The 25,044-nt window shown below is 33.7% G+C and overlaps 1 protein-coding gene across 7 annotated transcripts in view; it reads right to left on the bottom strand.

Annotated features, from left to right (window-relative positions):
* Positions 1-25,044, bottom strand: part of ATP11B (ATPase phospholipid transporting 11B (putative)) — a 126,594-nt gene that overhangs the window by 19,479 nt on the left and 82,071 nt on the right. For all 7 annotated transcript variants that reach the window (XM_086674803.1, XM_086674802.1, XM_086674807.1 and 4 more), the window contains exons 20-27: positions 22,202-22,355; positions 20,916-21,018; positions 16,758-16,903; positions 15,038-15,097; positions 13,343-13,470; positions 12,150-12,288; positions 2,149-2,214; positions 1,490-1,593 (exon numbers count right to left, since the gene is read on the bottom strand). In XM_086674803.1, coding sequence (XP_086530929.1) covers positions 1,490-1,593; positions 2,149-2,214; positions 12,150-12,288; positions 13,343-13,470; positions 15,038-15,097; positions 16,758-16,903; positions 20,916-21,018; positions 22,202-22,355 — 900 coding nt within the window. The remainder of the gene's footprint in view (positions 1-1,489; positions 1,594-2,148; positions 2,215-12,149; positions 12,289-13,342; positions 13,471-15,037; positions 15,098-16,757; positions 16,904-20,915; positions 21,019-22,201; positions 22,356-25,044) is intronic.

The following is a 25,044-nucleotide window of genomic DNA, read 5'->3' as shown; positions in this document are numbered from 1 at the left end:
ACCTGGGTGGCTCAGTTGGTTAAGCATCCAACTTCAGCTCAGGTCATGATCTCATAGTTCATGAGTTCATACGCTGTGTCAGGCTCTGTTCTGACAGCTCAGAGCCTGGAGCCTGCTTCAGATTCTGTGTGTCTCTCTCTCTGCCCCTCCCCTGTTCGTACTCTACCTCTCTCTCTCTTTCAAAAATAAATATAAACATTTAAGTAGAAAACTGGTAAGACAATTTCTTAAATCAAAGCATCAAGTAAATCTGCTATATGTGAACATCATAATTTTAAGATTACTCCAGGAAAATGGTCAAAATTTGGAATTAGTATAATTAACTGCATATCTAATAAAACAAGAGAGACTTTAATTGTTAAAAATGAAATCCAATTTAATTACTTTCAATGACAACTATAGTTTTTATTATTAGGAGGGTGACAAGTAGCTGACTAGGTAACTCTACCTGAGCAGTAGGATATCAAAAGAATTATGCAGTAATACAGACTTATGAGACCAAGAATAGCAAGGAAAAGTATGTAACAAAATACTTTCCACTAAGCAACTAAATACTGATTACTCAAATCCTAGGCTGAAAAGCTCTTCTTAGAAGTTCTTCTCTAAAAATGTATTTTACAATAAATACACTCACAATTACAAATTCTACATAGTAACAGGTATAGTCGACATACTCTTTTTGGAATTTTTGTACAGATCACTTCAAAAGAATATGGGGAAATACAGAAAGAAATGGAAAAATAAAGAGGATTAAAATTAAACATTCTAGATGATAATAAGGGTATCCTTGTATGATCCTAAATGGAGGTTAATATTTAATCCAAGATGTTTTGGCTACTTTGTGTAGTTTTCTGCCTGACACTGGCATCAAAGACACAGTGGGCAAATGTAATTCTCCAAAGGAGAGATTTTAGATTCTCACTCACTAAAGAGTCTTAGGAGAGGCATTAATTTTCTCCAAAGGAGAGATTTTAGATTCTCACTCACTAAAGAATCTTAGGAGAGGCATTAATTTTCAATCTATCAGAGTGACAGAATATCTGATTTTACCAATAAAGACGAAGCATATTATTTACTTTTGAAAAAGAAGTTAACTCATTCATAAAAATAATGGTTCTATGTGACTTATATTATGTACACTGATAATTTAGAGGTAATATGGTTAGTGTAATTTGAACACTAAGTGTACAGTAAAACAACTGTGGTTTAAACCCTAGCTTTGCTACTTCTTAACCTTTGTTATCTTGGCTTTCAGTTTCCATATTGAAAGAATAGAGATAATAATATCTTAAGTTAAAACCACTAGAACATAGTATATTTTCAGTAATTGTTAAATTTGCTTCTCCCTATCAGTAAGATCAACTGAAAGAAGCAAATTTATTACTGAATAGGGTCTCAAAATTACTCTGAGCAGAATTTGTTCATAATATAACCTATCATAATAAATAGAGTTGAAGCAATATAATTAAAATATAATATAGTTACTTACCAGAGAATCCCTCCATAAAACAAAGAAAATACAAAATAGAATATAATAGATCCCCAGGTAACAAGATGGTTGATCCAGGTCCAAAAATGAGTTTCCAAAGCCATCTAAAAAAAATTTTTTTTAATCTTTAATACAAAATAATACTTACTTAATTAAATTAAACCTCATAGATGAAATTCAAGAATAAAATGTAGTAATTTTAAGTGCCTAAGGTTCCTATGGCAAGTCCCTCAGAAGATAAATATTAATGAAAGGGTCCATATGAAATTGAATAATTTCAAGTTTATAATGTTTTTCTTCTATGAGGAAGTAGCACTGAAATTTATTGAATACTTTATTCTCTACTCCATGGACTAAAACAACCTGGGTTATTTAACATTATATATAGGGAAGTGAAATTTCAGAGATGAATATTGTGAGGTTAACCTTTATTTGACCATAAAAATCAGCTGAGGCTTTCCAAAATAACAAACTTAAATGTTTTTTAATAAAAATTAAAATGAAATATTAAAATAGCAATCAGTGAAATTATTCATGACTAAAAAAAGGAGAAGTTAAAAGGGGAACATATCAACCTACAGTTAAAAAAAAACAAAGAAAATTAACTTTGAATTATACAGATACAAAATGTGTCCATGTTTCTAATTTCTGCACCATACCTTGACTGTGACTGTAATAACCATGACTGTGAAAACCAAGGTGCCAAATGTCCAGTTTCCAAACATCTAAACAGAAAACAAAAAAACAAAAACCAGAACCATTACTCCATTAAGTATTAATAGGATGCTAAATCAGATATAAGGAAAAAGAAAAAAGCCACATAACTTCATTCTTTACTAAAAATCACTTGCATTATGTAGGCCAGGTACATTTGAAATCTGTGACTACATTTGTAAGGTTAAAGCAGGTTATGAAAGGTTAAAGGTTAAAGGTTATGAAAAAAACATAAAGCATTATTATGTTTATTACCATCATGTAAAAATGATCCTTTGGGTAACATTATCAGATTAGAAACTCAAAGATGGCTTTGAGATTGTGTGACACAGGATGTTTTTAGTTAGAATGATAGTTATTAGTGACTACTTTATTCATGTCACACAATAAAAATGATAACTCTTCAATCACAACTGTCTTCTGAAACCATTCCAACCAGAGGTTATGGCAGATCACTTGACACTGTATTTCTGGAGACAGCGTAGGTGAGCAGGCTCATAGGGTAATTCTATTTTTAAGTTTTTGAGGAAACTCCACATTGTTTTCCAGAGTGGCTGCACAAGTTTGCCTTCCCACTAACAGTGCAAGAGGGTTCCCGTTTCTCCACATCTGCACATCTGTTGTTTCCGGGGTTGTTAATTTTAGCCACTCTGACTGGTGTGAGGTGGTATCTCAATGGGGTTTTGATTCGTCTTTCCCTGATGATGAGCAATGTTGAACATCTTTTCATGTGTCTTTTAGCCATCTGTATGTCTTTGGAAAAGTGTCTATTTATGTCTTCTGCCCATTTCTTCATTGGATTATTTGTTTTTTGGGTGTTGAGTTTGGCAAGTTCTTTACAGTTTTTGGACACTAACTCTTTATCCGATATGTCATTTACAAATATCTTCTCCCATTCCGTCAGTTGCCTTTTAGTTTTGTTGATTGTTTCCTTTGCGGTGCAGTAGCTTTTTATCTTGATGAGGTCCCAATAGTTCATTTTTGCTTTTAATTCCACTGCCTTTAGAGACGCATTGAGCAAGAAATTGCTGTGGCTGAGGTCAAAGAGGTTGTTTCCTGTTTTCTCCTCTAGGGTTTTGATGGTTTCCTGTCTCACATTTAGGTCTTTCATCCATTTTGGGTTTATTTTTGTGTGTGGTGTAAGAAAGGGATCTAGTATGCTAGATATGTTACCAGTATGCTACTGGTATCTAGTGGGTAGGGGCTAGGCATGCTGCTTAACATCCTACAACTCCTAGGATGAACCCCTACAATTAAAATTATCTGGCTCAAAATATCATTAGTGCAGAAGGTGGGAAGCCCTGATTCTGAGGGTAGGAAGAGAAGACTGAAGAGGAATAGTCAGTAAAGAAGCCAAAGTAAGTTATAGAAGCTGAGAGAAGATAACGGCAGGTAGGAAGGCTTTGTAAATTGTGCCCAGTGGTTGAGTTCATAAGGGCTGGGAAATGCTCTTGGATTTAACAATGTAGGGGTGGCTGGTGACCATAAAGAACATGGTTTTGACAGAGTGCTGGGAGCAAAAGCCCCACAGGAGTATGTTCAAGGGAGAAGAGGAAACAGGAAGTAGAAACAGCAAAAAAAGATAACTTCTTCAAATTTTGCTCTGAAAATACACAAAAAATACAGCAAACGCAATCTGTAGCTCAAGGAACTGTGGTTTTCATTAGAAGATGGGAAATATTAGAACATGTTTGTATGGTGACTAGAATGATCTAATAGAGGATGACAGATTGATGAGAAGGAAGGTGAAAACATAATTGCAGGAGTAAAGCCCCAGGTTAGGCAAGAAGGGGTTTAAGAATAAACAAAAGATGAAAACTTTTTGTATTAGGTTTAACTTAACTATACAGAGATCTATAAATGAATTACCTTCCCTAATCAGTTGTTTAGTTCTCCAATACAAACTCTCTTTATTATAGATTTTAAACATTTGATCAATTGTTGGGTGATACGATAAGAAGCGAAGTATATTTTTCTTAAAAAAAATTTTTTTTTTAATGTTTATTTATCTTTGAGAGACAGAGTGCAAGCAGCGGAGGGTCAGAGAGAGAGGGAGACACAGAATCTGAAGCAGGCTCCAGGCTCTGAGCTGTCAGCACAGACCCCGTCCTGGGGTTTGAACCCACACAGTCCAATGCAGGGCTCTAACACATGAACTGTGAGAGCTGAAGTCGGATGCTTAACTGACTGAGTCACCCAGGTGCCCTGCAAAGTGTATTTTTCTGTTCTCTTCTAATGTACACTAAATTTCAATTTCTATCAATTGCCTGGAGTATTACCAGTGCTTTAAATATTTGTCTCATGAATAAGTGAACATACAGGGAAATTCTTTAATGAACTAGATAATCAAAGTTGTATTAATCATAAAACGCTTTATTCAAAGAAATCTGTATCTACTTATAGGAATTAACTGCATATTTGTTCTTGAATGACCTGACTGGTAATTACAGTGGTTAAATCATTTAAGTTGAAATAAAAGATACTGTATTCACTGTGGAATACAGATACAAAATGACATATTTCTAGTCTTAACACAGAGCTCTTACCATTTGGTGGTTAGGTTTCAACAGCTGATGACATGTATAGCATGAAAGAGAAATTAATTAAGGATAGGAAATAAGGGGAGAAATCATTATAATTTCAAAAAAAAATAGTGAACAGTATAAAAGTTTATTTTTCTCTTTCAGAATTACAACCTGAAATTTCATCTCTTTAGTCTACCTTGAGTTGCTAATTAATCTGGCAAATGGTCCAGACCTAGAAGGTTTGATGAGGGTGAATTACTTTTTCTTCCTTAATATGTTATACCTCATTAAATTTTTAATGTGGTGGAATAGTGTACAAAATGTATTTTAGAATGGTACTGTGGTTCTGATAATTCCAAAATCTCCACTGGAGAAGTCTAACTAGAATTAGAATACTCTAAAAACTTTTCCCTTTTTTTCCCAATCCTATATATATTTTTGTAATTTCAGTTATTTTAGTTTTTAAAACTGGGTACAATTTCATAAGGACACAAATCATTAATGGTAGACATTTTCCTTTTAGTTCTTGCACACTTCAATAGAACAAAACCAAAACAAGCAAATTTAAAAAAACCCTTATTTGGGCCAGATCTCATTTTAACTAGTTGCCTAGTTTGTCATTTTCATATCAGACCATTGAGAATGAGTGGAGTAGGTATTAGTATTTGAATTCCTGAGTTAACAGGAGCTGTTTTTCTTTAATCTTCTTTCTTATGAAGCCTTTGGCTGAAACCACCCAACAAGCAAAATGTCACGTAGGCTTATGATGGGAACTCAGCTACCTCTAAAACTCTTCTCCTGATTATTTTCCTCCCTATATTATCTTGGTTTTCCATTCTCACCATATGACTAAAATTCCCTCCTTTCTGTTTCCTTCATTGTAGTGTTTTAGTCTTCTAATGTACTCTTACCCAAGCTGACATGCCTTTGCCTTTGCATCCTACAGAAGTCCACTTTATTGGAGGTGAACTCTTCGAATCTGAATTGCTTTTCTACCTTCTTTCTTATCTATAATCTTAAGTAGCATCTTCCCCATCTATGATTTTAAATAGCTTTTTCCCTGAGAAAGTTACCTTGCTGAGATCATAGGAAGACAATACAAGCTATTTCCAAAAATATTCCAAACAGCAACATTGTCAGAATAAGTGTGTTCTAAGATGAGATTACTTACTCTGCAGAGATCAAGAGAGGAGGAGATAAATTCTTCTTTTTTTAAAAAGACAGTCATTTGTTTTTAGTACCTCTTACTTTACTGAAATAAACATTCTTCATTGGTGTTTACCTCCCAATTATTTAGCTTTTCAAAAAAAAAAAATGATTTCATAGATAGTCATGTTCTTAGAAACAGAAAGCAGAATTGATTTCCAAGGGCTGAGAAGAGGGAGAAATGGGTAGTAGTTTATAGAGTTTTGGTTTTCCAAGTTGAAAAAGTTCTGACGATTTTATTGTACAACAATATGAATATACTGAACTGTACTCTTACAAATGTTAAGGTGGTTAAAAAAAAAAGTATCAAAAAAAAAAAGTATCACATTCTTTTACAAAGCAGGAAAGAATATCCAATGGGAAAAAGACTATCTCTTCAACAAATGGTGTTGGGAAAAATGGACAGCAACATGCAAAAGAAACTGGACCGCTTTCTTACACCATACACAAAAATAAATTCAAAATGGATTAAGACCTAAATGTGAAACCTGAAACCATAAAAATCCTAGAAGAGAACACAGTCAAGAACTTCTTTGACAACAGCCTCAGGAGCTTTTTTCCTACATGTGTCTCCTGAGGCAAGGGAAAACAAATGCAAAAATAAACTACTGGGCTGCATCAAAATAAAACTTCTGCACAATGAAGGAAACAATCAACAAAACAAAAAGGCAATCTATGGTAGGGGAGAAAATACTTGCAAATGACAAAGCCAATAAACGGTCAGTATCCAAAACATGTAAAGAACTTGTAAAACTCAACACCCCAAAAACAAATAATCCAATTAAAAATTGGGCAGAAGACATGGACAGACATTTCTCCAAAGAAGACATCCTGAGGGCTGACTCCAGAAAAGATGCTCACCATCACTTACCATCAGGGAAATGCAAATCAAAACTACAGTAAAGTATCACCTCACACCTATCAGAATGGCTAAAATCAACAACACATGAAACAACAGGTGTTGGCGGGTATGTGCAGAAGAGAACACTTGAGCACTGTTGGTGGGAATGTAAACTGGTGCAGCCACCGTGGAAAACAGTATGGAGGTTCCTCAAAAGGTTAAAAACAGAACCACCCTATAATCCAGCAATTTGCACTACTGGATATTTACAAAGAGCACAAAAACACTAATTCAAATGGATACATGTATCTCTATGTTTACAGCAGCATTACTTACAAAGCATGGAAGCAGCCCAAGTGTCCACTGATTGAAAAATAAACAAGAGGTGGTATATATACACAATGAAATATTATTCAGCCATTAAAGGAGAATGAAATCTTGTCATTTGCAACGATACAGATGGAGCTAGAGAGTATAATGCTAAGTGAAATAAGTTAGGGAAAGACAAATACCATATGATTTCACTCATGGGGAATTTAAGAAACAAAACAAACCAGCAAAGGGAAGAGAGAGAGAGAGAGAGAGAGAGAGAGAGAGAGAGAGAGAGAGAGAGAGAGAGAGAGAGAGAGAGAGAGAAAAGAAACAGACTCTTAATTACAGAGAACAAAGTGATGATTACCAGAGGGGAGGTGGGTAGAAGGATGGGTTAAATAGGTGATGAAGATTAAGGAATACACTTGTGATGAGCACTGGGTGACATAAGGAATTGAATCACTGTATGGCACACCTGAAACTAATAGAACACTATGTCAACTAACTGGAATTAAAATAAAGACTTTCTAAAAAGTATCAAATTATCTATTTTTAAATATGTGCAGTTTACTGTATATCAAATACAACTCAAGGTGTTTTTAAAAAATGATTTAATGGAAATCAGTTTTCATTATTTTTGGAGGACTTAAAAATTTTTTTAATTCATTTTTTTACATTTCTCAGTAACCTGTACACCCAACGTGAGGCTCAGACTCACAACACTGAGATCCAGAGTTGCATGCTTTACTGACTAATAAGCCAGCCAGGTTCCCCTGGAGGGCTTAAAAATTTTTTAAGTTATATTAAGATCTGACTGACTTATTTCGCTTAGCATTGTAATTTCACTCATACATGTAATTTAAGAAAGAAAACAAACAAGCAAAGGGAAAAAGAGAGGGAGACAAATTAAGAAATGGATGCTTAACTATAGAGGACAAACTGATGATTACCAGAAGAGAGGGGAGTGGGGAGATGGGCTGAACAGATGATGGGGATTAAGGAGGGCACTTGTTGTGATGAGTACTGGGTGATGTATGGAATTGGTGAATCACTATATTGTACACTAGAAACTAATATAACACTGCATGTTAACTAACTGGAATCAAAACAAAATCTTAAAAAAATAAAACTAAAGTTTTTGTCAAACATAAAGTTACATCAAGATCTCTAACAAATATTCTATAACCATTTTAACTTTTGTCAAAACTCTTTAAACAAAAGAAATGGTGATTGTGCTTTTCCATGAAGCATGTTTAAAAACACCAAAAAAGTTGATTCTGTTGGATTACAGAAATACTTTAAAGTTTTATGTTAAGCTCATTTTTAGCTTTGAAAATAAAATGAAAAGATTACCCATGCAATATAGCCACCAAATTACTTATCTGTGACTTCTGGACAAATGTTTGTGATGATACCACTGCACTGTAAGATAAGCTCCAGGTTGTAACTCCAAGCACTAGGAGTATCTTAAGCCTGCATAAGGCTAGGCAAATTTTACATGAATTTAATTCTTCTACTATTTTGGAGAAAAATAATTAAAAATTAGTCACTATGTCATTTTTAAATGGTGCTGTGAAGGTAAAGATCTGCCCACAGGAAAGCAGTTTTTAGACACACACACACAAACAAGCATTCAGCCATGTTATATACATTACTCTTTCCAAATCTCAGAGAAGATTTTATCAGGGTGCTTGTATTTTACTAAAGAAAGGAAGTCCTGTTAAAAAGATCTGAGAAAAATGAAAAATGAGTAATTCTTTCCTAAGTTAAAGAGAAGTTAAGAATGAGTGAATACTTCAAAAATATTTGTCGAAAATTCATACTTATAATATTCATGATACTGCTAGACCCTTATACAAAAAATGGGAGTGGAATCTTAACTTCTCCTGAACTGTCCTGCTCTACCTGGACCCCAAACGATTTCAACTCTTTCTCCTGCTCCTCTCTCAGGGTCACTGATTTGCATCAACTTCATCCTTATCTCCAGCTATTCCTCTTCCCAGTACTTCCCCCTAATAATGTTTTCTACTTCAGGCTTTCAGCTGTTGGTAGATTTGTTGGGCACACAAGAATAACTAACTGGAAAACAGAAACCATTCAACATATCCAGTGTTGAACAATGGGACATGAGCTAGATGTCTAAAAAGATTTTCAGTATAGGAAGACGTAAGAGAGGGCTGGAGCAAAAGGACAGAGGTCTGTGGGCTTAACCCTAAGGAACAGATGGTCCTAAGACTTTGGGGAAAAAAGAGTCAAGAGATGAAATATAACAGTGGCTTGGAACTAAAATGAGCACATTCTGAGAGAGTCAGCAAGGACAGTTTAACATACACATTTAAAGAGGAGAGAGATTCCAGGAGAAGTTGATCAGATGGGATTGGGAAGGCAGGGTCTTCAAAATACTTATTGGATGGTAAAAATAACAACTAACTCTGCTAAGACTGACTGAGTACTTGTACATGCTAGCCACTATGCCTAATGCTCTTTATATATAATAATCCTCACTGCAAACCTAGAAGGTAGGGATTCTGCTCCTATATATAATTTTGTGGGTGAGGAAACTGAGTCTTAGAGAGGTTAACTAACTCATCCCAAATTACTCAAATGGTAACTTCAGGTGTCAGGTTGTGGAGTCATTTCACCTGATCCCAATGTGTGCTTCTTTCCCACCATACCTAGTATTGGTGGCAGGGAGTAGTAGATTAGTTTCTAATGGTATATATCTGAGTGATAGAACAATTAGGCTAAAAGAGGAAAGAAGTTAATGATTTACAAATTGAGTTACCAAAAAAAGGGAAACCAACAATTCATACATGGTAATGAAAAAAATCTTCATTAAGATTTTATCTTTTTATACAGCATGCTTAAAATTTAATTTTAAAAGAGTCACTAAACATAAGAAACAAATTTAAATTATCAAGGGAATACTTAAATTCTGACATATAATAAAATACTATGTAGCCATGAAAAATATTTTTGAAGCATTTTTAATAACATGGAAAATCACTTAGGCTATAATAAGGGGAGAACTATAATAAAGCTATCATTGGGGCGCCTGGGTGGCTTGGTCGGTTAAGCGTCCGACTTCGGCTCAGGTCATGATCTCACGGTCCGTGAGTTCGAGCCCCGCGTCGGGCTCTGTGCTGACAGCTCAGAGCCTGGAGCCTGTTTCAGATTCTGTGTCTCCCTCTCTCTCTGCCCCTCCCCTGTTCATGCTCTGTCTCTCTCTGTCTCAAAAATAAATAAACGTTAAAAAAAAAAATTAAAAAAAAAAAGCTATCATTGAGACATAGGGGGATATAAATTATGAGGTTAATGGAAAACAGCAAAAAATAAAAAGGAATGGGTGAAAACATGTTAAAATCATAGAAGTAATTATACTTAGGTAAAAGGACAACAGGTGATTTCTTTTTTTTTTTTTTTAAAGATTAAAACAATTATTTTAGTAACCTCTACACCTACTGTGGGGCTCAAACTTACAACCCCAAGATCAAGACTAGCACACCCTCTGACAGACTGAGCCAGGGGCCCTGGTGATTTATTTTCTTTATATTTTTTCCTATGTATTTCAAATTTAATGGACACATACAACTTTTAAAATTAGGAACAAAGTACTAACCAGCAACAAAAAAATTAATTTCCTTTTATGGATGACATGTTCCGTCTACTTTTCAAACCTTCTGTCCAGTTTTCACCCTAATATTTCAGGTAGCAATGGGCATACTATCTGTAAGTTTGATGGTCCTTGCACAGGTGGCACTACTGTGCACAAAGGCACTGGGCTAATACTTGTTTCTCAAAGGAACTTAGGATCATGGCTAAGCACACAGGCTTTGAAGTCACAGAGATCTGAGTCTGAATTCTGTTCTTGTAATTTATTTATGGTGTGACCTGAGGCAAATTTCTTAACCTCTCCAAGGTTAATTTTCTAATATGCAAAAAGTAATGATATTTTCTTCACAGAGTTATTATAATTTAATAAGCTACCACACACAGTTGGCACAAAGAAATAACTCAATAAAAGGTAGTATTTGGGAAGTGCTGTAATCTTTATACTGTACAAAATAAAGATATTTTTGTCCAAATCAGGCTAAACATGTCCTCAAAAGTGAATGTATGTATGTTCCTGCACTACATCTTAAAGGAATGGCTAAAAAAACCTCTCTACAATTGAAATCCATTTCCTTCATTGCACTTGGATATTTATTTGCTTATTTGTTGTATCTCACACGACTCTATGCTCCATGACCAAGCATGTTTAGTTAATCTCACATATCCAGAACCTAGTATAGTACACAGTATGCTTGGTCCTTAATAAATATTTGCCAAACAGATAAAACTTCATATTCTCCCAATTGCGAATCTTGTATCTGTGTCTCAAAATATATTCTGCAATGCTTAATTAAGTACTGCCAGTGGAAAAGGGAAACTAAAGGCGACAAGCATTTCCAATTTACCACAGTACCACTGCTGTCACTTCCTTTCCTCATAACTCATTTAGCTAAGCCTAGAAAGAGAGGCCTAATTCAGCCAGAAGTCAAATAAGCTCTCCAATCAGGACACAGTAACAATGGCCACTTCCTAAGCATACCAAAAAAAAAAAAAAAAGAAAAAAAAGAAAAAGAAAAATTCACATGATTAAAAGCAAAAAACTAAACACCAAGTCCTCATTTCTCATATGAAAAATGCAGGTCACAGTATCTCTCCAATAGGATTATCGTGACAATTAATGGAGATGGAACATGTAAAACTCTTAGCAAAATAGTAAGCACTAAATAGACAGCAATTGTTATTAAGACACAATCTTAAAGTGAACATCATGCAAGGATATATCCCCTTGTGTGAATTAATTTAAAAGCAAAACTGCCTACTAACTTGAGTTTCATATTAAGACTATAGTGTAATGCTTTTAACTTTTGAAATCCTTATACAATTGCATTTTAACTTAATACCTACAATTTTATAATTTGAATTGAATTTTATTTTTTATGAGAGAAAGTTATCAGAGATCAGACTAAATGAAATTATTAACAAATATTCTTTAAAAAATGATATATTTTACCTGGCCATTTCCAAGCAGAGATATATCTTTTCCAATTAGAAAATAGGATCCAAAAAAGAAAATAAAGGCATGACTGAAACCCAGGATGGTCCAATAAAGAAATGTTTTAATGCTTAGTTGACGGTTTTTACTAATGTCTCTGTATATTAAAAAAAAAAAAAAAAAGAGAGAAAAAGGAACATGGTAGGATTCATGTTTATTATTTCCATACTAAATTATTGTTACAAATTCACAATGAAAAAACAAGATGGATATTTAATTTAAAATTGCTTAAAATTAGCAGAAAGTATACACCTGAATTTACAAATCACTATTTATAATACACATCTGTGTAGCAGCTTATAGTTCATGTAATATATTTAAAAACATTTTCTCATTTAGAAAAAAAACATGATATAGGCATAATAATTCAGCTTAATTGTTAAAAGTTGATCTATCTGCAGTATATTCTGTTGTGAACAGTCACTCTGCTATGACTATCTGTTTTTAGTGGAGTCATTTGAGTTTGGTTCAGCATTGAGGCTCCTAATCGATTTCATATCCACCAAAGGCTGGAAGGAAGAGCAGTTTGTGGTAATCTTAGGTCAAGCCCAGTCCTAGATATCCTGGGAAATTAAAGTGAGTTATTGCCATTTCTGGATGACTGAATACCTCTGTAAGAGTGGACATCAGGTTAACTTGGGAACCATAAACTGGTCTTCAGGAATAGTTCCACATCTCTGTGATTACTTACTTGGTTCTGGGGAAACAGGGATAACCCAGAAGATCTGGAATAGGAATTAATGTCCTCAACCCTGCATTTTGCAGTGATTATGACTTATTAATTTGTCAATGCTAGAAAATAAACTAATTTTTTAGAAACTCTGGAGACAACCAATTACTAAATAACTTCTTTTGTGCACATAAAATGGAGTATTACTGGTTTGCAACAGTAAATGCAAATTAAACAACTGCCCAATGCATTCCTAGTACAAAAGTGTTCATTTCTAAAAACACTGGAAAAGTTAAGTTTTTCTTTGATATCCAATAACTATAAACCATAAACTAAAATACTTCCTTAGTAAAATATTAATCACCGAGATACTGCCTAATATATTTGCTTATTTATAGGATGCTTTCAAAAATTGGTAACTATGTAACACACTTTTTATACTCAGAAGTGTTATGGACATTTAATACCGGAAAATACTTACCGATAGAGGGTAGGCTTGCTCTGTAATACGTGAGGGTCTATATGCTGTTCCAACAGACTATATATCAGTATAGGTAGGGAAGTAAAACAAATATTGTATAAAGTCAGGTACACGCTGTCATACAGTGTCTAGAAAGAGAAATTGGTGGGAATTTTGAGATTCTAAACTGTGTATTAGTTATGTATATGATCACAAAGAAGCCTACTAGAAATAAGCATAAAAATTATATAGCTTTCTCAATTTACACAAAAATCCAATTTAGTAATTCCAATTTGTTTCTTATATAGACACAAACACATAATATGCCTAGATTTATATTCTTTGTGGGAATTGGAACATTTTGTTATGTCAAGTGATCTGGAATTACAGTGAATTGGAGCTACACTTCAAGATTCTCCACAACTTGGTCATTGAGATGTCGTTTTTACACAATTCTCCTGCATGCATCTTAGGCTTTTTACTATTCCTTTGGTAGGGAAAACATACAGTTTTGCTTTTATGACTCTGTCTTCCCATCTAAGTCCTACATTTCCTTTAAGGTATGATCCATGAAACTTTAAAAATTGGCTCAAGTTCTTGATGATCAAACGTCCTCTTCTAAACAGCTGTCTGTGCTACTATTGGTACTAAATGCCTCGCACTTTGCCTACACTTCATTTATTGTTTTTATTGTTATTAATACTGTCTCAAATTATACTGTAAATTCCCTGAAAACCTAATCAAAATAGATGAGGTCTACTTATCATATGCTCTTATAGCATTCTCTAATTCATTCAAGTAAGCAAACATTATTACTGGCAATCGATGCCCAAGCAGATATTTGAAATTTAGAGCTACACGTTGTAAATGGAAGCAAAAACAGGATTAAGGATTGAGACAGCTAAAGAAAAACCTAAGATAATCAGGCTCTTATTATTTCAATAAATTAGAACAAATATCTTAATTAGAGATGTATAATGTGGTATGTAAAAAGGGTGCTCAATTAGTCAAAAGCAGTAGATCCTAGTATGGTTTAGTTATTAACTTCGTAGCTATGTGATCATGGCAAGTTACTTAATTTCTGTGGATTTCAATTTCATTTTCCATAAAATAAAACAGAGTAGATGGCAAATATGTGACATGTGTACAACCAAAGACCCACATGTGCTCATTATAGCTACTACTACCTGATTACAGGGTTTCTCTTTGAGCCTATAGCTTCAGAACACTTTTCAAAGTAGCATTCCTGGTGGCTCTATCAATTATTTACAGTTCATTACTGAGATAAAGTCTATATGTCATTCCTGGACTCAATCACTAAACTTCCTTCCCAATCCAAAAAAACTCTGTGAGTCAAAAAATAAATAATGAGGTAATCCCCCAATAGTTACTCTAACATGGCTTAATATAGAGCTTACAGAAATATTACATGTAAGTTGAAAAAGTTACCAAAATTCTCTCATAAGCTGTTAAGAGTTAATACTTATTTTTTAGAAAACATCTAGAATTAAAATATATTTTGGTATTAACATTCACTTCAAACTGAAAATCAGAATAAATATTATCAATTTTATACTGATCAAATACACTAATTAGGGAAGTTTTGTCTATTTATTTGTAGGACTAGGAAAAATGTAAAAAGTCCCTCCAACTATCAAAAACTGAATACACACACCTTATTCTAAAAGGATAAATCAAAAGCTTCTATTTACTTACTTGCTGAGAAAACAAACAGTAGAACTGATATAAAAATTGGGGTGTGATAAAGCACACATTCTGAAAAACAAGATTAAATGGAAATAATTAAAATATTTGGGTCTAAAAGGGAAATGATTTCTAAGAATGGTTATTAAAGAGTCCAGAACACAATTTCTGATATGGTAAGTAGAAGATCTACTCATAGGAACTTTGTTCCCTTACTTAAAATTTCTAAAAGAATTCTAAGCAGTACTTCAAATGTCAGAATGAAAATCCCTTGGGCTCTTATTGCTAAACAATGCCATAATTTTGAATTTACAGCCTTCCAGCTATTATTCAATACTTTTCATATATAATACAAAAAGTACAGTTTATTTAAACTATAGGGTTATGGGGCACCTTGGTGGCTCAGTCACTTAAGCATGCGACTCTTGATTTCGTCCCAGGTCATGATCTCGACGGTTTGGGAGTTCCAACCCCATATCAGGCTCTGCGCTGACAGCACGGAGCCTGCTTCGGATTCTCTCTCCCTCTCTCTCTCTCTCTGCCCCTTCCCTGCTCACACACTCTCTCTCAAAAATAAATAAAACAAACATTTAAACCTTAGGGCTTAATAGCTTTAAAATAAAAATATTTAAAATAATAAATGGAATTATGAAAACATCTTTCCATTTCAATATACAGTATAAAACCTTGGATTGTGAGTAACTTGGTCTGCGAGTGTTCTGCAAGATGAGCAGATATTTCTAATAAATTCTAACTTGATAAATGAGCAATGTCTTGCAATATGAGTAGTATACGATACTGAATGTCATATGATCACAACTCTGCCAATGGTTTTTGAAATTTGCTTTGATAAAGTGCTCTGGATTACAAGCCTGTTTCTGGAATGAATTATGCTCACAAACCAAGGTTTTATTGCACTTATATCATAGCAAAAGCTATGAGAAGATAGAAAAGCTATAATAAGGTAGCCATCATTTATTAGCAATATGCAATCTACCTGTGTTCTTTCATTGGCTTATAGATATTATTTATAGAATATATGCAATATAGAACACTATATATTGTATTAAATATCTTGGTATTCAGGAGCTCCTAACATGGGTTCCCTTGAAGTATACCTTCCCAAAAAGGGTTAAGAGAGAGAATGGTATTTCAACATAATTAGTTTCCTTGTAATCCTAAAATGTATCTTATTTTATGCAAATAAAACCCCTCTAATGAGTAGTTTATACATCTTACTAAACTACCAAAAGGTCATTTTTGCCACAAAAAGGATGAAGAACCTCTGCTTGAAACCACTGTACTGGACCTAAATTAAAACTTATTACTTGCTCAGGAAAAAATAACATGAAAGAAATCAAATTAAGTATGTTTTAATTTGCATAGGATAAAATGTATCAATTTTAAGTGTGAATTTTGATGCTAACAAATTCATGCACCCAAGTAACCACTACCACAATCAAATTAGAGAGCTTTTTCTATCATGCAAAGTTCTCTTATATCCCTTTCCAGTCAGTGCTATCACCTGCACCCCTGGCCTCAGGCAACCGCTGATTTTCTTTCTGTAGTACACATTAGATTTATGACAAAATAATCAAAGTATATCCCATAAACTGTTATTTCTATTTATAGAAACAATTTTTAAGAATAATTTGAATGGCAATCACATACCTTAAATTAAAACCTCAAATTACTGTCAGTAAATGGTTATATATATCTCCATGAAACTCACCTTATAAAAAAAATACTGTACAAGGGTAGCTATTCTAATATAATAAAAATGACCATGAACAAAAAGCAATTTGGAGAGGAATTTAAATCTAGCTATTGCATAGTCACTGTTTCTTGCAGCTTGTCTTCCTTCTTTACCCATGATTCCTATAATAAAGAAGACAAAAAGGCAAGTTCATTGATAACTGAGAAGTGTGATTTTGATAATTTAACTACAAATATCTTAATTATCTATAGCAGTTGAACCTGGGCTTGGGAGCACTATTTCCCAATATAGAGTGGATAGAAGATTGCCAAAAGGTTGCTCCACTTAAATCAAATACATAATTAAAACAAATCTACAATACATACCAGGTATGTAACATCAAGTGTCAAAGACTCAAAATAGAATAAAATACAATGAATATAAAAATAATATTGAAAGTTAAGGATCTAATAAGAACATCAAGTTTTACACTAATAGACACAAAGTACTAGTTAACAGATTTCTAATGGAGAAAGTGCTATAAAACAGCTTTAACTTTGTTAATTTCCAATGAACATAAAAAAAATCCAAATTGAATGATTAGAACCTAACAAAAATAAGCATTAAAGTTTAATGGTTTTAAAACTTTCGCACATAAGTCAAACAAAATGTGCTCTTTAGTTATTGATTGAACTTGATTATTTAAAATGGAAGCCCTGATTTTATTACTGGATTCAAATGGCATGAAATATTTCAATAAATATAACTAACAAACATTACACAGAGCAAATGAAGACTTAAAAAAGTTGTATGCATTGAGGGCATCTGGTAGGCTCAGTGAGTAAGCATCAGACTCCTGATTTTGGCTCAGGTCATGATCTCATAGTTCCTGGAATCAAGCCCCTTGTCAGGCTCCATGCTGATAGCACAGAGCCTACTTGGGATTCTTTCTTTCCCTTTCTCTGTGCCCCTTCCCCACATACACGCTGTCTTTCTCTCTCTCAAAATAAACTTAAGAAAAAAAAAAAACTGTATGCACTGTTTGCTGAAAATTCTTGCAAAGGTAATTAATAGTGAGAAAAGCTAGCACACTCACAACTTCTTACCTTTCTACAAGTGCATCTAGATAAAAGTTACGCATGAAATAGCAATTCACCAGATTATTTATGTGCACGTTTTGAACAAATGCCAAGTATATAAATATTTTAAATGTTTAATGTGACAATCTTGCTCCCTTTGTTAATTTATCTAATCTAGGCTGGATAAAATGTGCTTTTTAAAATAAGTGTCCACAATATCACTTGAAATCAGTACATAATTTTATCTGATAAATATGAGTACATTTTTAAGGTTACAGTAATCCTTTAGGTTTCAAAAGAGTTCTTGCCAAGTTTGTTTTTTCAATCTGGAAACAGCTTTGAAAAATCATTTTTCAAAATTGTAATTTTTTATTTTTGTAATAAAAAAAAAATTTCCAAAATGGCTAGGTATAGATAATCACTTACATTTATAACATCTAGAGAAGACCACTATTTTTGGTCTATATCCTTTAAGAATTTTTCCCTCTGCATTTTTTGTATTTAATATATACACAAACAAATGTACAAAACGAGATTATTTGTTTTATAATCTGTTATTGTCACTTCATACATTATGGACATTGTTTTTATAACATCTAACTATGTTAACTATTCATTTGTTAAAAATGTTTTTAATTTATTTTGAGAGAGAGAGTTTATGTGTGTGTGGGTGAAGGGCAGAGAGAAAACCAAGCAGGCTCCACACAATGTGGAGCCCCACGTGGGGCTTGATCTCAAGAACCTCAAGATCATGACCTGAACTGAAATCAAGAGGTGGACGCTTAACCAACTGAGCCACCCAGGCGTCCCTTTATTCATTTTCTTAAAAGAAATTCCTAGATGCATAACTGCTAGGTCAATAGGCACACATTTAAAATTCGATTATACATAATAATGCAGGGTATACCAATTTACACTCCCCCTAATACTGTACATGAGGATTTGCTAATTCTAACCTTTGCCAATTCCAAGTTTTACCCAACTTTGTAATTTTGCCAATCTGATAGGTAATTTTAAAACTTGGATTTTTTTTCTGAGTGAGCTGAACACTTTTTTTCATGCATTTAATACTCATCTTAATTTTAAAAAAATGTTTATTTTGAGAGAGAGAGAGCACGTGTGCATGAGAGTTGGGGAGGGAGAGAAAGAGAGAGAGAGAGAGAGAGAGAGAGAGAGAGAGAGAGAAGGAGAGAGAGAGAAATCAAATCCCAAGCAGGCTCTGCACTGTTAGCACAAGGTCTGATGCAGGTCTAGATCCCACAAACCATGGGATCATAACCTGAGTCGAAATCAAGAGTCAGAAGCTTAACTGACTGAGCTACCCAGGCACCCATGCAAATGTTCTTTATTAGTTTCATGTTTAAAATTTGAATTTGGGTATATTTACTTCTGCCAGACATACTGACCATTCCCTTTACAATGCCTTTCTTTTCTTTTTTCTTTTCTTTTCTCTTTTCTTTTCTTTCCTTCCTTCCTTCCTTCCTTTCTTTCTTTCTTTCTTTCTTTCTTTCTTTCTTTCTTTCTTTCTTTCTCTTTTGTTCTTTCTTTCTTTTTCTTTCTTTCCTAAAAATTAGATTTCTTTCTTTCTTTCTCTTTTGTTCTTTCTTTCTTTTTCTTTCTTTCCTAAAAATTAGATTTCTTTCTTTCTTTCTTTCTTTCATTCTTTCTTTCCTAAAAATTAGATCCTTCCATACCTCAAATTACAAGATTATTCATTAAATTTTTTTCTTCCATTCCTTTTTGTGGTCTTTAAAATTTTTTAAATATATAATCATTCTGGTATTTGTTTGCCTCTAAGCAACAGAAAGAGACCCAACTTTTTTTTCCTCCCAAATAACCAAATCAGCTATATTAGTATTTTTTTTAATCAAATAACTTGTTTCCCTACTTATTTGAAACATCTCCTTTTTTTAAAAACTAAATTTCCAGATGTTTGCATCTATCCTACTCACTGGTCTTTCTGTTATCATACTAGAATCAAATTGTTGTAACTACTGTAGCTTTTTATGCCTTTAATAGGAAGGTATAGGAAGTTATCATCAAATTGTTATGGAAATTTATGGTTAAACAACAGTACACAAACTAGAAAGAAAATTAAGTTTTCAAAATGAAAAGTGAAGAATTGATTTGAGAGCTACACTGGAAATATTAGACCTGAGAACTACCTATCACAGGACATTACAGAGGTTATTCCAGAAGAGGAATTAGCCTTTTTTCTAACTCTAAAATTTTATCCTTCATTAAAAAAACCTCCATACTTTTCTCCTTTGCTTCTGTATTTGCATAATAAAGTTATTTAGGAAGGCAGCTCAGAATATGGTTTAAACAGTAAATGATAATTTAAATATAATAAAATGGTATTAGTCTAAATAAAACAAAACTTTTAGGCAAAAATAGAAAAGAAATTAGAACAAAGTTTATTAAGTTAGAAAATTATTTGAGGGGTGCCTAGGTGGCTCTGTCAGTTAAGGTCCAACTTTGGCTCAGGTCATGATCTCACAGTTTGTGAATTTGAGCCCCACATGGGCCTCTCTGCTGTCAGTGTGGAGCCTGCTTTGGATCCTGTCTCCCTCTCTCTGTCCCTCCCTCACTCGTCCTCTCTCTCAAAAATTAATAAACATTTAAATAAAAAGGAAAACTACTTGAAAATATATATTATAATGGTTTGATATAATTTATTATTTCTAAAATTGTCATTAGAATGAGTTACAGAATCTTTAGACTGAAAAAGACAGGAAATAATAACAACATTCTAAAAGAATTGCAACCATGAGGGCAACTACATAAATTACAAATTTACAGTTTAAAAATTATAGAATAATGTGAGAAAGTACTTTAAAAGGTACAACACGGCAAAATAAAGCTACTTTATTATGAAGGAGAACTGGCAAAGATAAAATTCACCAACATGGTATTTACGTCCTTGAAACTTTGTAATTAAAATATCCTAAATATTGGGCTTAATTATAATGGGCTTCTTCTGATGCAGATACAGTGATACATTACCACATTGCATTCATATATTTGATACTGCATTTTAGCCTACAAAAGGAAAATTCAAAATCACCAAATAATTATACCAATTTTAAAAATTCAGGAAAAAAAAATCAATCACCTATGCCAACATGTGCTTCTTGTATCATGCTTACATCATTAGCACCATCACCAACAGCCAATGTTATAGGTTTCTCAGGTGAGATTTTTATCAGTCTTATTACCTGAAAGACATATAACTAATTAGTTATTATAAAATTTCAATTTTCTTGTATTTATATAGTCATTTATCTGAAATGACTGTTACAAGAACAGTTGAATAATGAAAAAAGTCAATTTTGTATTAGACAGTAATTTTCAATGGAGTTCATTTTTTGAGGAGATGTTAGGAATGTCTTTTAGAAATTACATAGCAAAAGAGAATATTATCTTTGGATTTTTTGATGGGAAGCAAGTCTCTTTTAAGTACAGCTTAAAAGTGTAAAAAACTTAATTGTGTTAAAAAATAATTACACTTAATTGAACTTTGTCAGGCAAAATTTTCTCTTTCTCAAGTAACTATTCTTTTTATTTGATAGAGGGAAGGTAATTATTTTCTCTTGTCATAAAATTTAAGAAATTTAAAAAAGCGATCAAGATTAAATTCAATAAAATTAAAAGAAAGCTTTCTTTGGAATTCTTGAACACACATTTATAAAGAACCTAGGCATTAGCTCTATTTGGTCTCCAACTGTAGTCTCCACAGACTGGGTACGTGAATTACAATAATATAGGCATTTTAATAAAATTCCATGAAGTAAAACAATGCTGGATGTCATTAGACCCATATGAGAAACAATCAGTGTGTAGGTGTGCAATTCAGAAGATATTTGTGAAAGATATAGTATAAGACCCAAATTTTGAATCAAGTTATAAAAAATATTTGTAAAGCCTTTCATTTGTTAGCTAACATTTTAATATTTCCTGTATATAGCTTCAAATCATAAGATAATTGGCTTTTAAACTTTTCACTAAAGTTTTATCACTTAATAGCCACTTTGAACAGAAAATTATCACTTTGGGAGAGTGCAAAAATAAGCCGTGCTCCATAGAACAACCTGAAGTTGCAGAAGAACAGAAGTCTTCCAGACCTCCTCACCAGTTAACTAACTAACTTATGAAACTGTAGTTGTCAAAGTTCAGTTTGTATCTCAGCAAAATCACAAAATGCCACCCATAGAAGACTTTGTAGGTCATTATGAATAGCTGAAACTAATATTCATTTTGAAAATTTCAAAGGTCTAACGTACATGGTTAAAATTCATAATGTGAGAAGTGACTACCAAATAGGACTAGATAAGGCATTAACCTTAAAGAGTACTTTTAGATCTCAGTATCTTTATGGAACGTTTTATAATACAAACATACCTTTGCTTTTTGCAGTGGTGCCATACGACAGCACAGTACAGCTGAACAATTTCTGCAAACTTCCATAAATAGTTTTTCATGCTCCCTGAGTGCAAGAGACAGGCTAGTCCCATCCACCACCAGCCCATGCTGAATCACATGATCCTCTTTAATTCTACGAGAAAATAATTATATTCTCTGTAAAATACTTTGAAACCATATTATTTATATACATCTAGTAAACAAAAAATTCTTACGAAAAGATGGACCATTTACCCGCAGACTTTATTGTTACAAAACTGATATGTCAGGGAAGAAATGGAGTTATATTACCTGAAAGCTGAGATTAAGCAAAACTGAGAGTGACTGATATGATGAATAAAACATATGATATTCAATTTTACAATGACCTGATAGAGTATATTTTCTAAAATGGGAATTATAAAGCCTATAATTCTTAGGATATTTTCCTGAAGTGTAGAAAAATCTTACAAAAATATAAAATTATTAGTTATACATTTAGGAAGTCCTAATTTAAAAAAGTAAACGAAATCAACAATGTTCAGGAAAATTCATGAGATAGATTTACCATGTGAGCAAGAAGGAATAAAGGAATCATAACTGTCTTTTGATATTAACCCCTACATTGGATTCTATGTAATGCCAGATAGTACTATGGTGGAACATGGATAGCATCGCCCTGTGAGCATATGCTGTATGAGTACATCTCCATCCCCTCATCTTTTTGTTTTTTTTGTTTAAAAAAATTTTTTTTAACGTTTATTTATTTTTGAGACAGAGAGAGACAGACCATGAATGGGGGAGGGTCAGACAGAGGGAGACACAGAATCTGAAACAGGCTCCAGGCTCTGAGCTGTCAGCACAGAGCCTGACGCAGGCTCGAACTCACAGACCGCGAGATCATGACCTGAGCCGGAGTCGGCCACTTAACCGACTGAGCCACCCAGGCGCCCCTAATTATCATCTTTTTGTGTGGTGACAAATTTAAGATCTACTCTCTTAACAATTCTTAAGTATATAATACAGTACTGTTAATTATAGTCACCATGCCTTATATGAGAATTCCAGAACTCATTCATCTTATATGTAAGCTAGAAGTTTGTACCCTTTGACCATCATCTACCCATTTTCCCTACACCCTAGCTTTGGAAACCACCATTCTACTCTGTTTCTATGAGTTCACCTTTTTTAGATTCCATTTGTATTTGTCTGTCTCTGCCTGACTTATTTCACTTAGCATACTGCTCTCAAGGTCCATCCATGTGTCACAAAAATATTTCCTTCTTTTTTATAGCTGAATAATATTCCTGTGTGTGTATTTACATGAGTTTATATAGACACACATTTTCTTTATCCATTCATCCGACAACAGACATTTAGGTTGTTTCCATTCTTGGCTATTGTGAATAATGCTGCAATGAACATGGGGGGGGGGGGTGCAAATTTCAGATAGTGACTGCATTTTCCTTGAATATATCCAGAAGTGGGATTGCTGGATCACACAGTAGTTCTATTTTTAGTTTTTGAGGAACCTCCATGTTGTTTTCCACAGTAACTGAACCCTCCATTTTTACTTTTTTTTTTAGTTCATTTATTTTGAGAGAGAGTGGGCGCACACGTGCAAGTGGGGGAGGGGCAGACAGAAAATCCCAAGCAGGCTCCTCACTATCAGTGCAGACACTATCACAAGGGACACGGGGCTAGAGCTCACTAACTGTGATATCATCACCTGAGCTGAGATCAGAAGTCAGATGCTTAACTGACTGAGCCACCCAGGTGCCCCTGTACTCTCCCTTTTTAAGTGAGAAGTGAGAAAACTATCAAATGAGCAGCAAACTATAAAAACTAAATATATATTGATAGATTTTAGTCTTACAAAAAAAGCTTTTATAAGTCAAAATGATGTCTTTCACAGTATGCCTAATCACTACTGTGTTGCACTGTAACTAATAAGTGGTAAACAATTATCTTTTACAACATAAACTTTTCAAAAATGTATTTTTCTTTATTAATTGTCATGTACCTGAAAGCAACACCACACTGACTATTTTTCCTCCCTATTGGCCAAACTTTATTTAGCAACCTTTGCTGTTTCCAATGTGTTCAGTCTAAGTACCGCCTGAGCCCATGACTCAGAACAAAGGGTAGCAGCCAAGAGTGGGAGAGATCAGTTTTCCTCTGGAAACTTCTTAAGCACACTAAATTAAGTTTCCTCTTTATAAGTCACCATATTATCTCACAATCCATGAGATAATATTTATGGAATATGGGAAAGCACCTCACAGATCTGGCACATAGGTAGCATCTGCTCATCTCTGTAGCCTCATGTCTTAATACCGCCTATACCCTCTTCCCATCTACTGCATTCTATGGCCATACTTCACTACTGTCAACTCCTTGAATGAATCCATCTCTCAGTTGTGGAAATTTGCATATGTTGCCCCTTTTGTTTGCTGGGGTTACTCTCTGACCAGTTAACATTTCTTTTAGGAGACAACAATCTTGAGTTTTTCTACAGAGCTCTGTTGTCTAGGCTAAGCTTCCCTCTTGTGTCCACCAACAACTTTCTGTTCTTACCTGTTACAATCCAGTTGTGATAGGTCTATCACAATATATTTATTTCTGTTTTTCCCATAGAAAATAAAGTATCCTGAGAGTAAACAACACACCTTACATGACTTGTGTTCCAAATTCTAGACAGCAGACCACCAATATGTGAAGGAATGGTAGGTTTGTGAAGGAATGGGTATACAAAGTAAAGCTTTCAAAGGAATGAAATTCTTTGCTCCACCAAAAATTTTTAGAATAGACATGAACTGGAAGTCTGTAAATCAAAACCCTAT

This window comes from Puma concolor, chromosome C2 (genome assembly GCF_028749965.1).
Source record: "Puma concolor isolate L17-30 chromosome C2, mPumCon1.1.hap2, whole genome shotgun sequence".
Lineage (NCBI taxonomy): Eukaryota > Metazoa > Chordata > Mammalia > Carnivora > Felidae > Puma > Puma concolor.
Note: the sequence above shows the minus strand (reverse complement) of the source record. Positions and strands in the feature narration are given on the sequence as shown.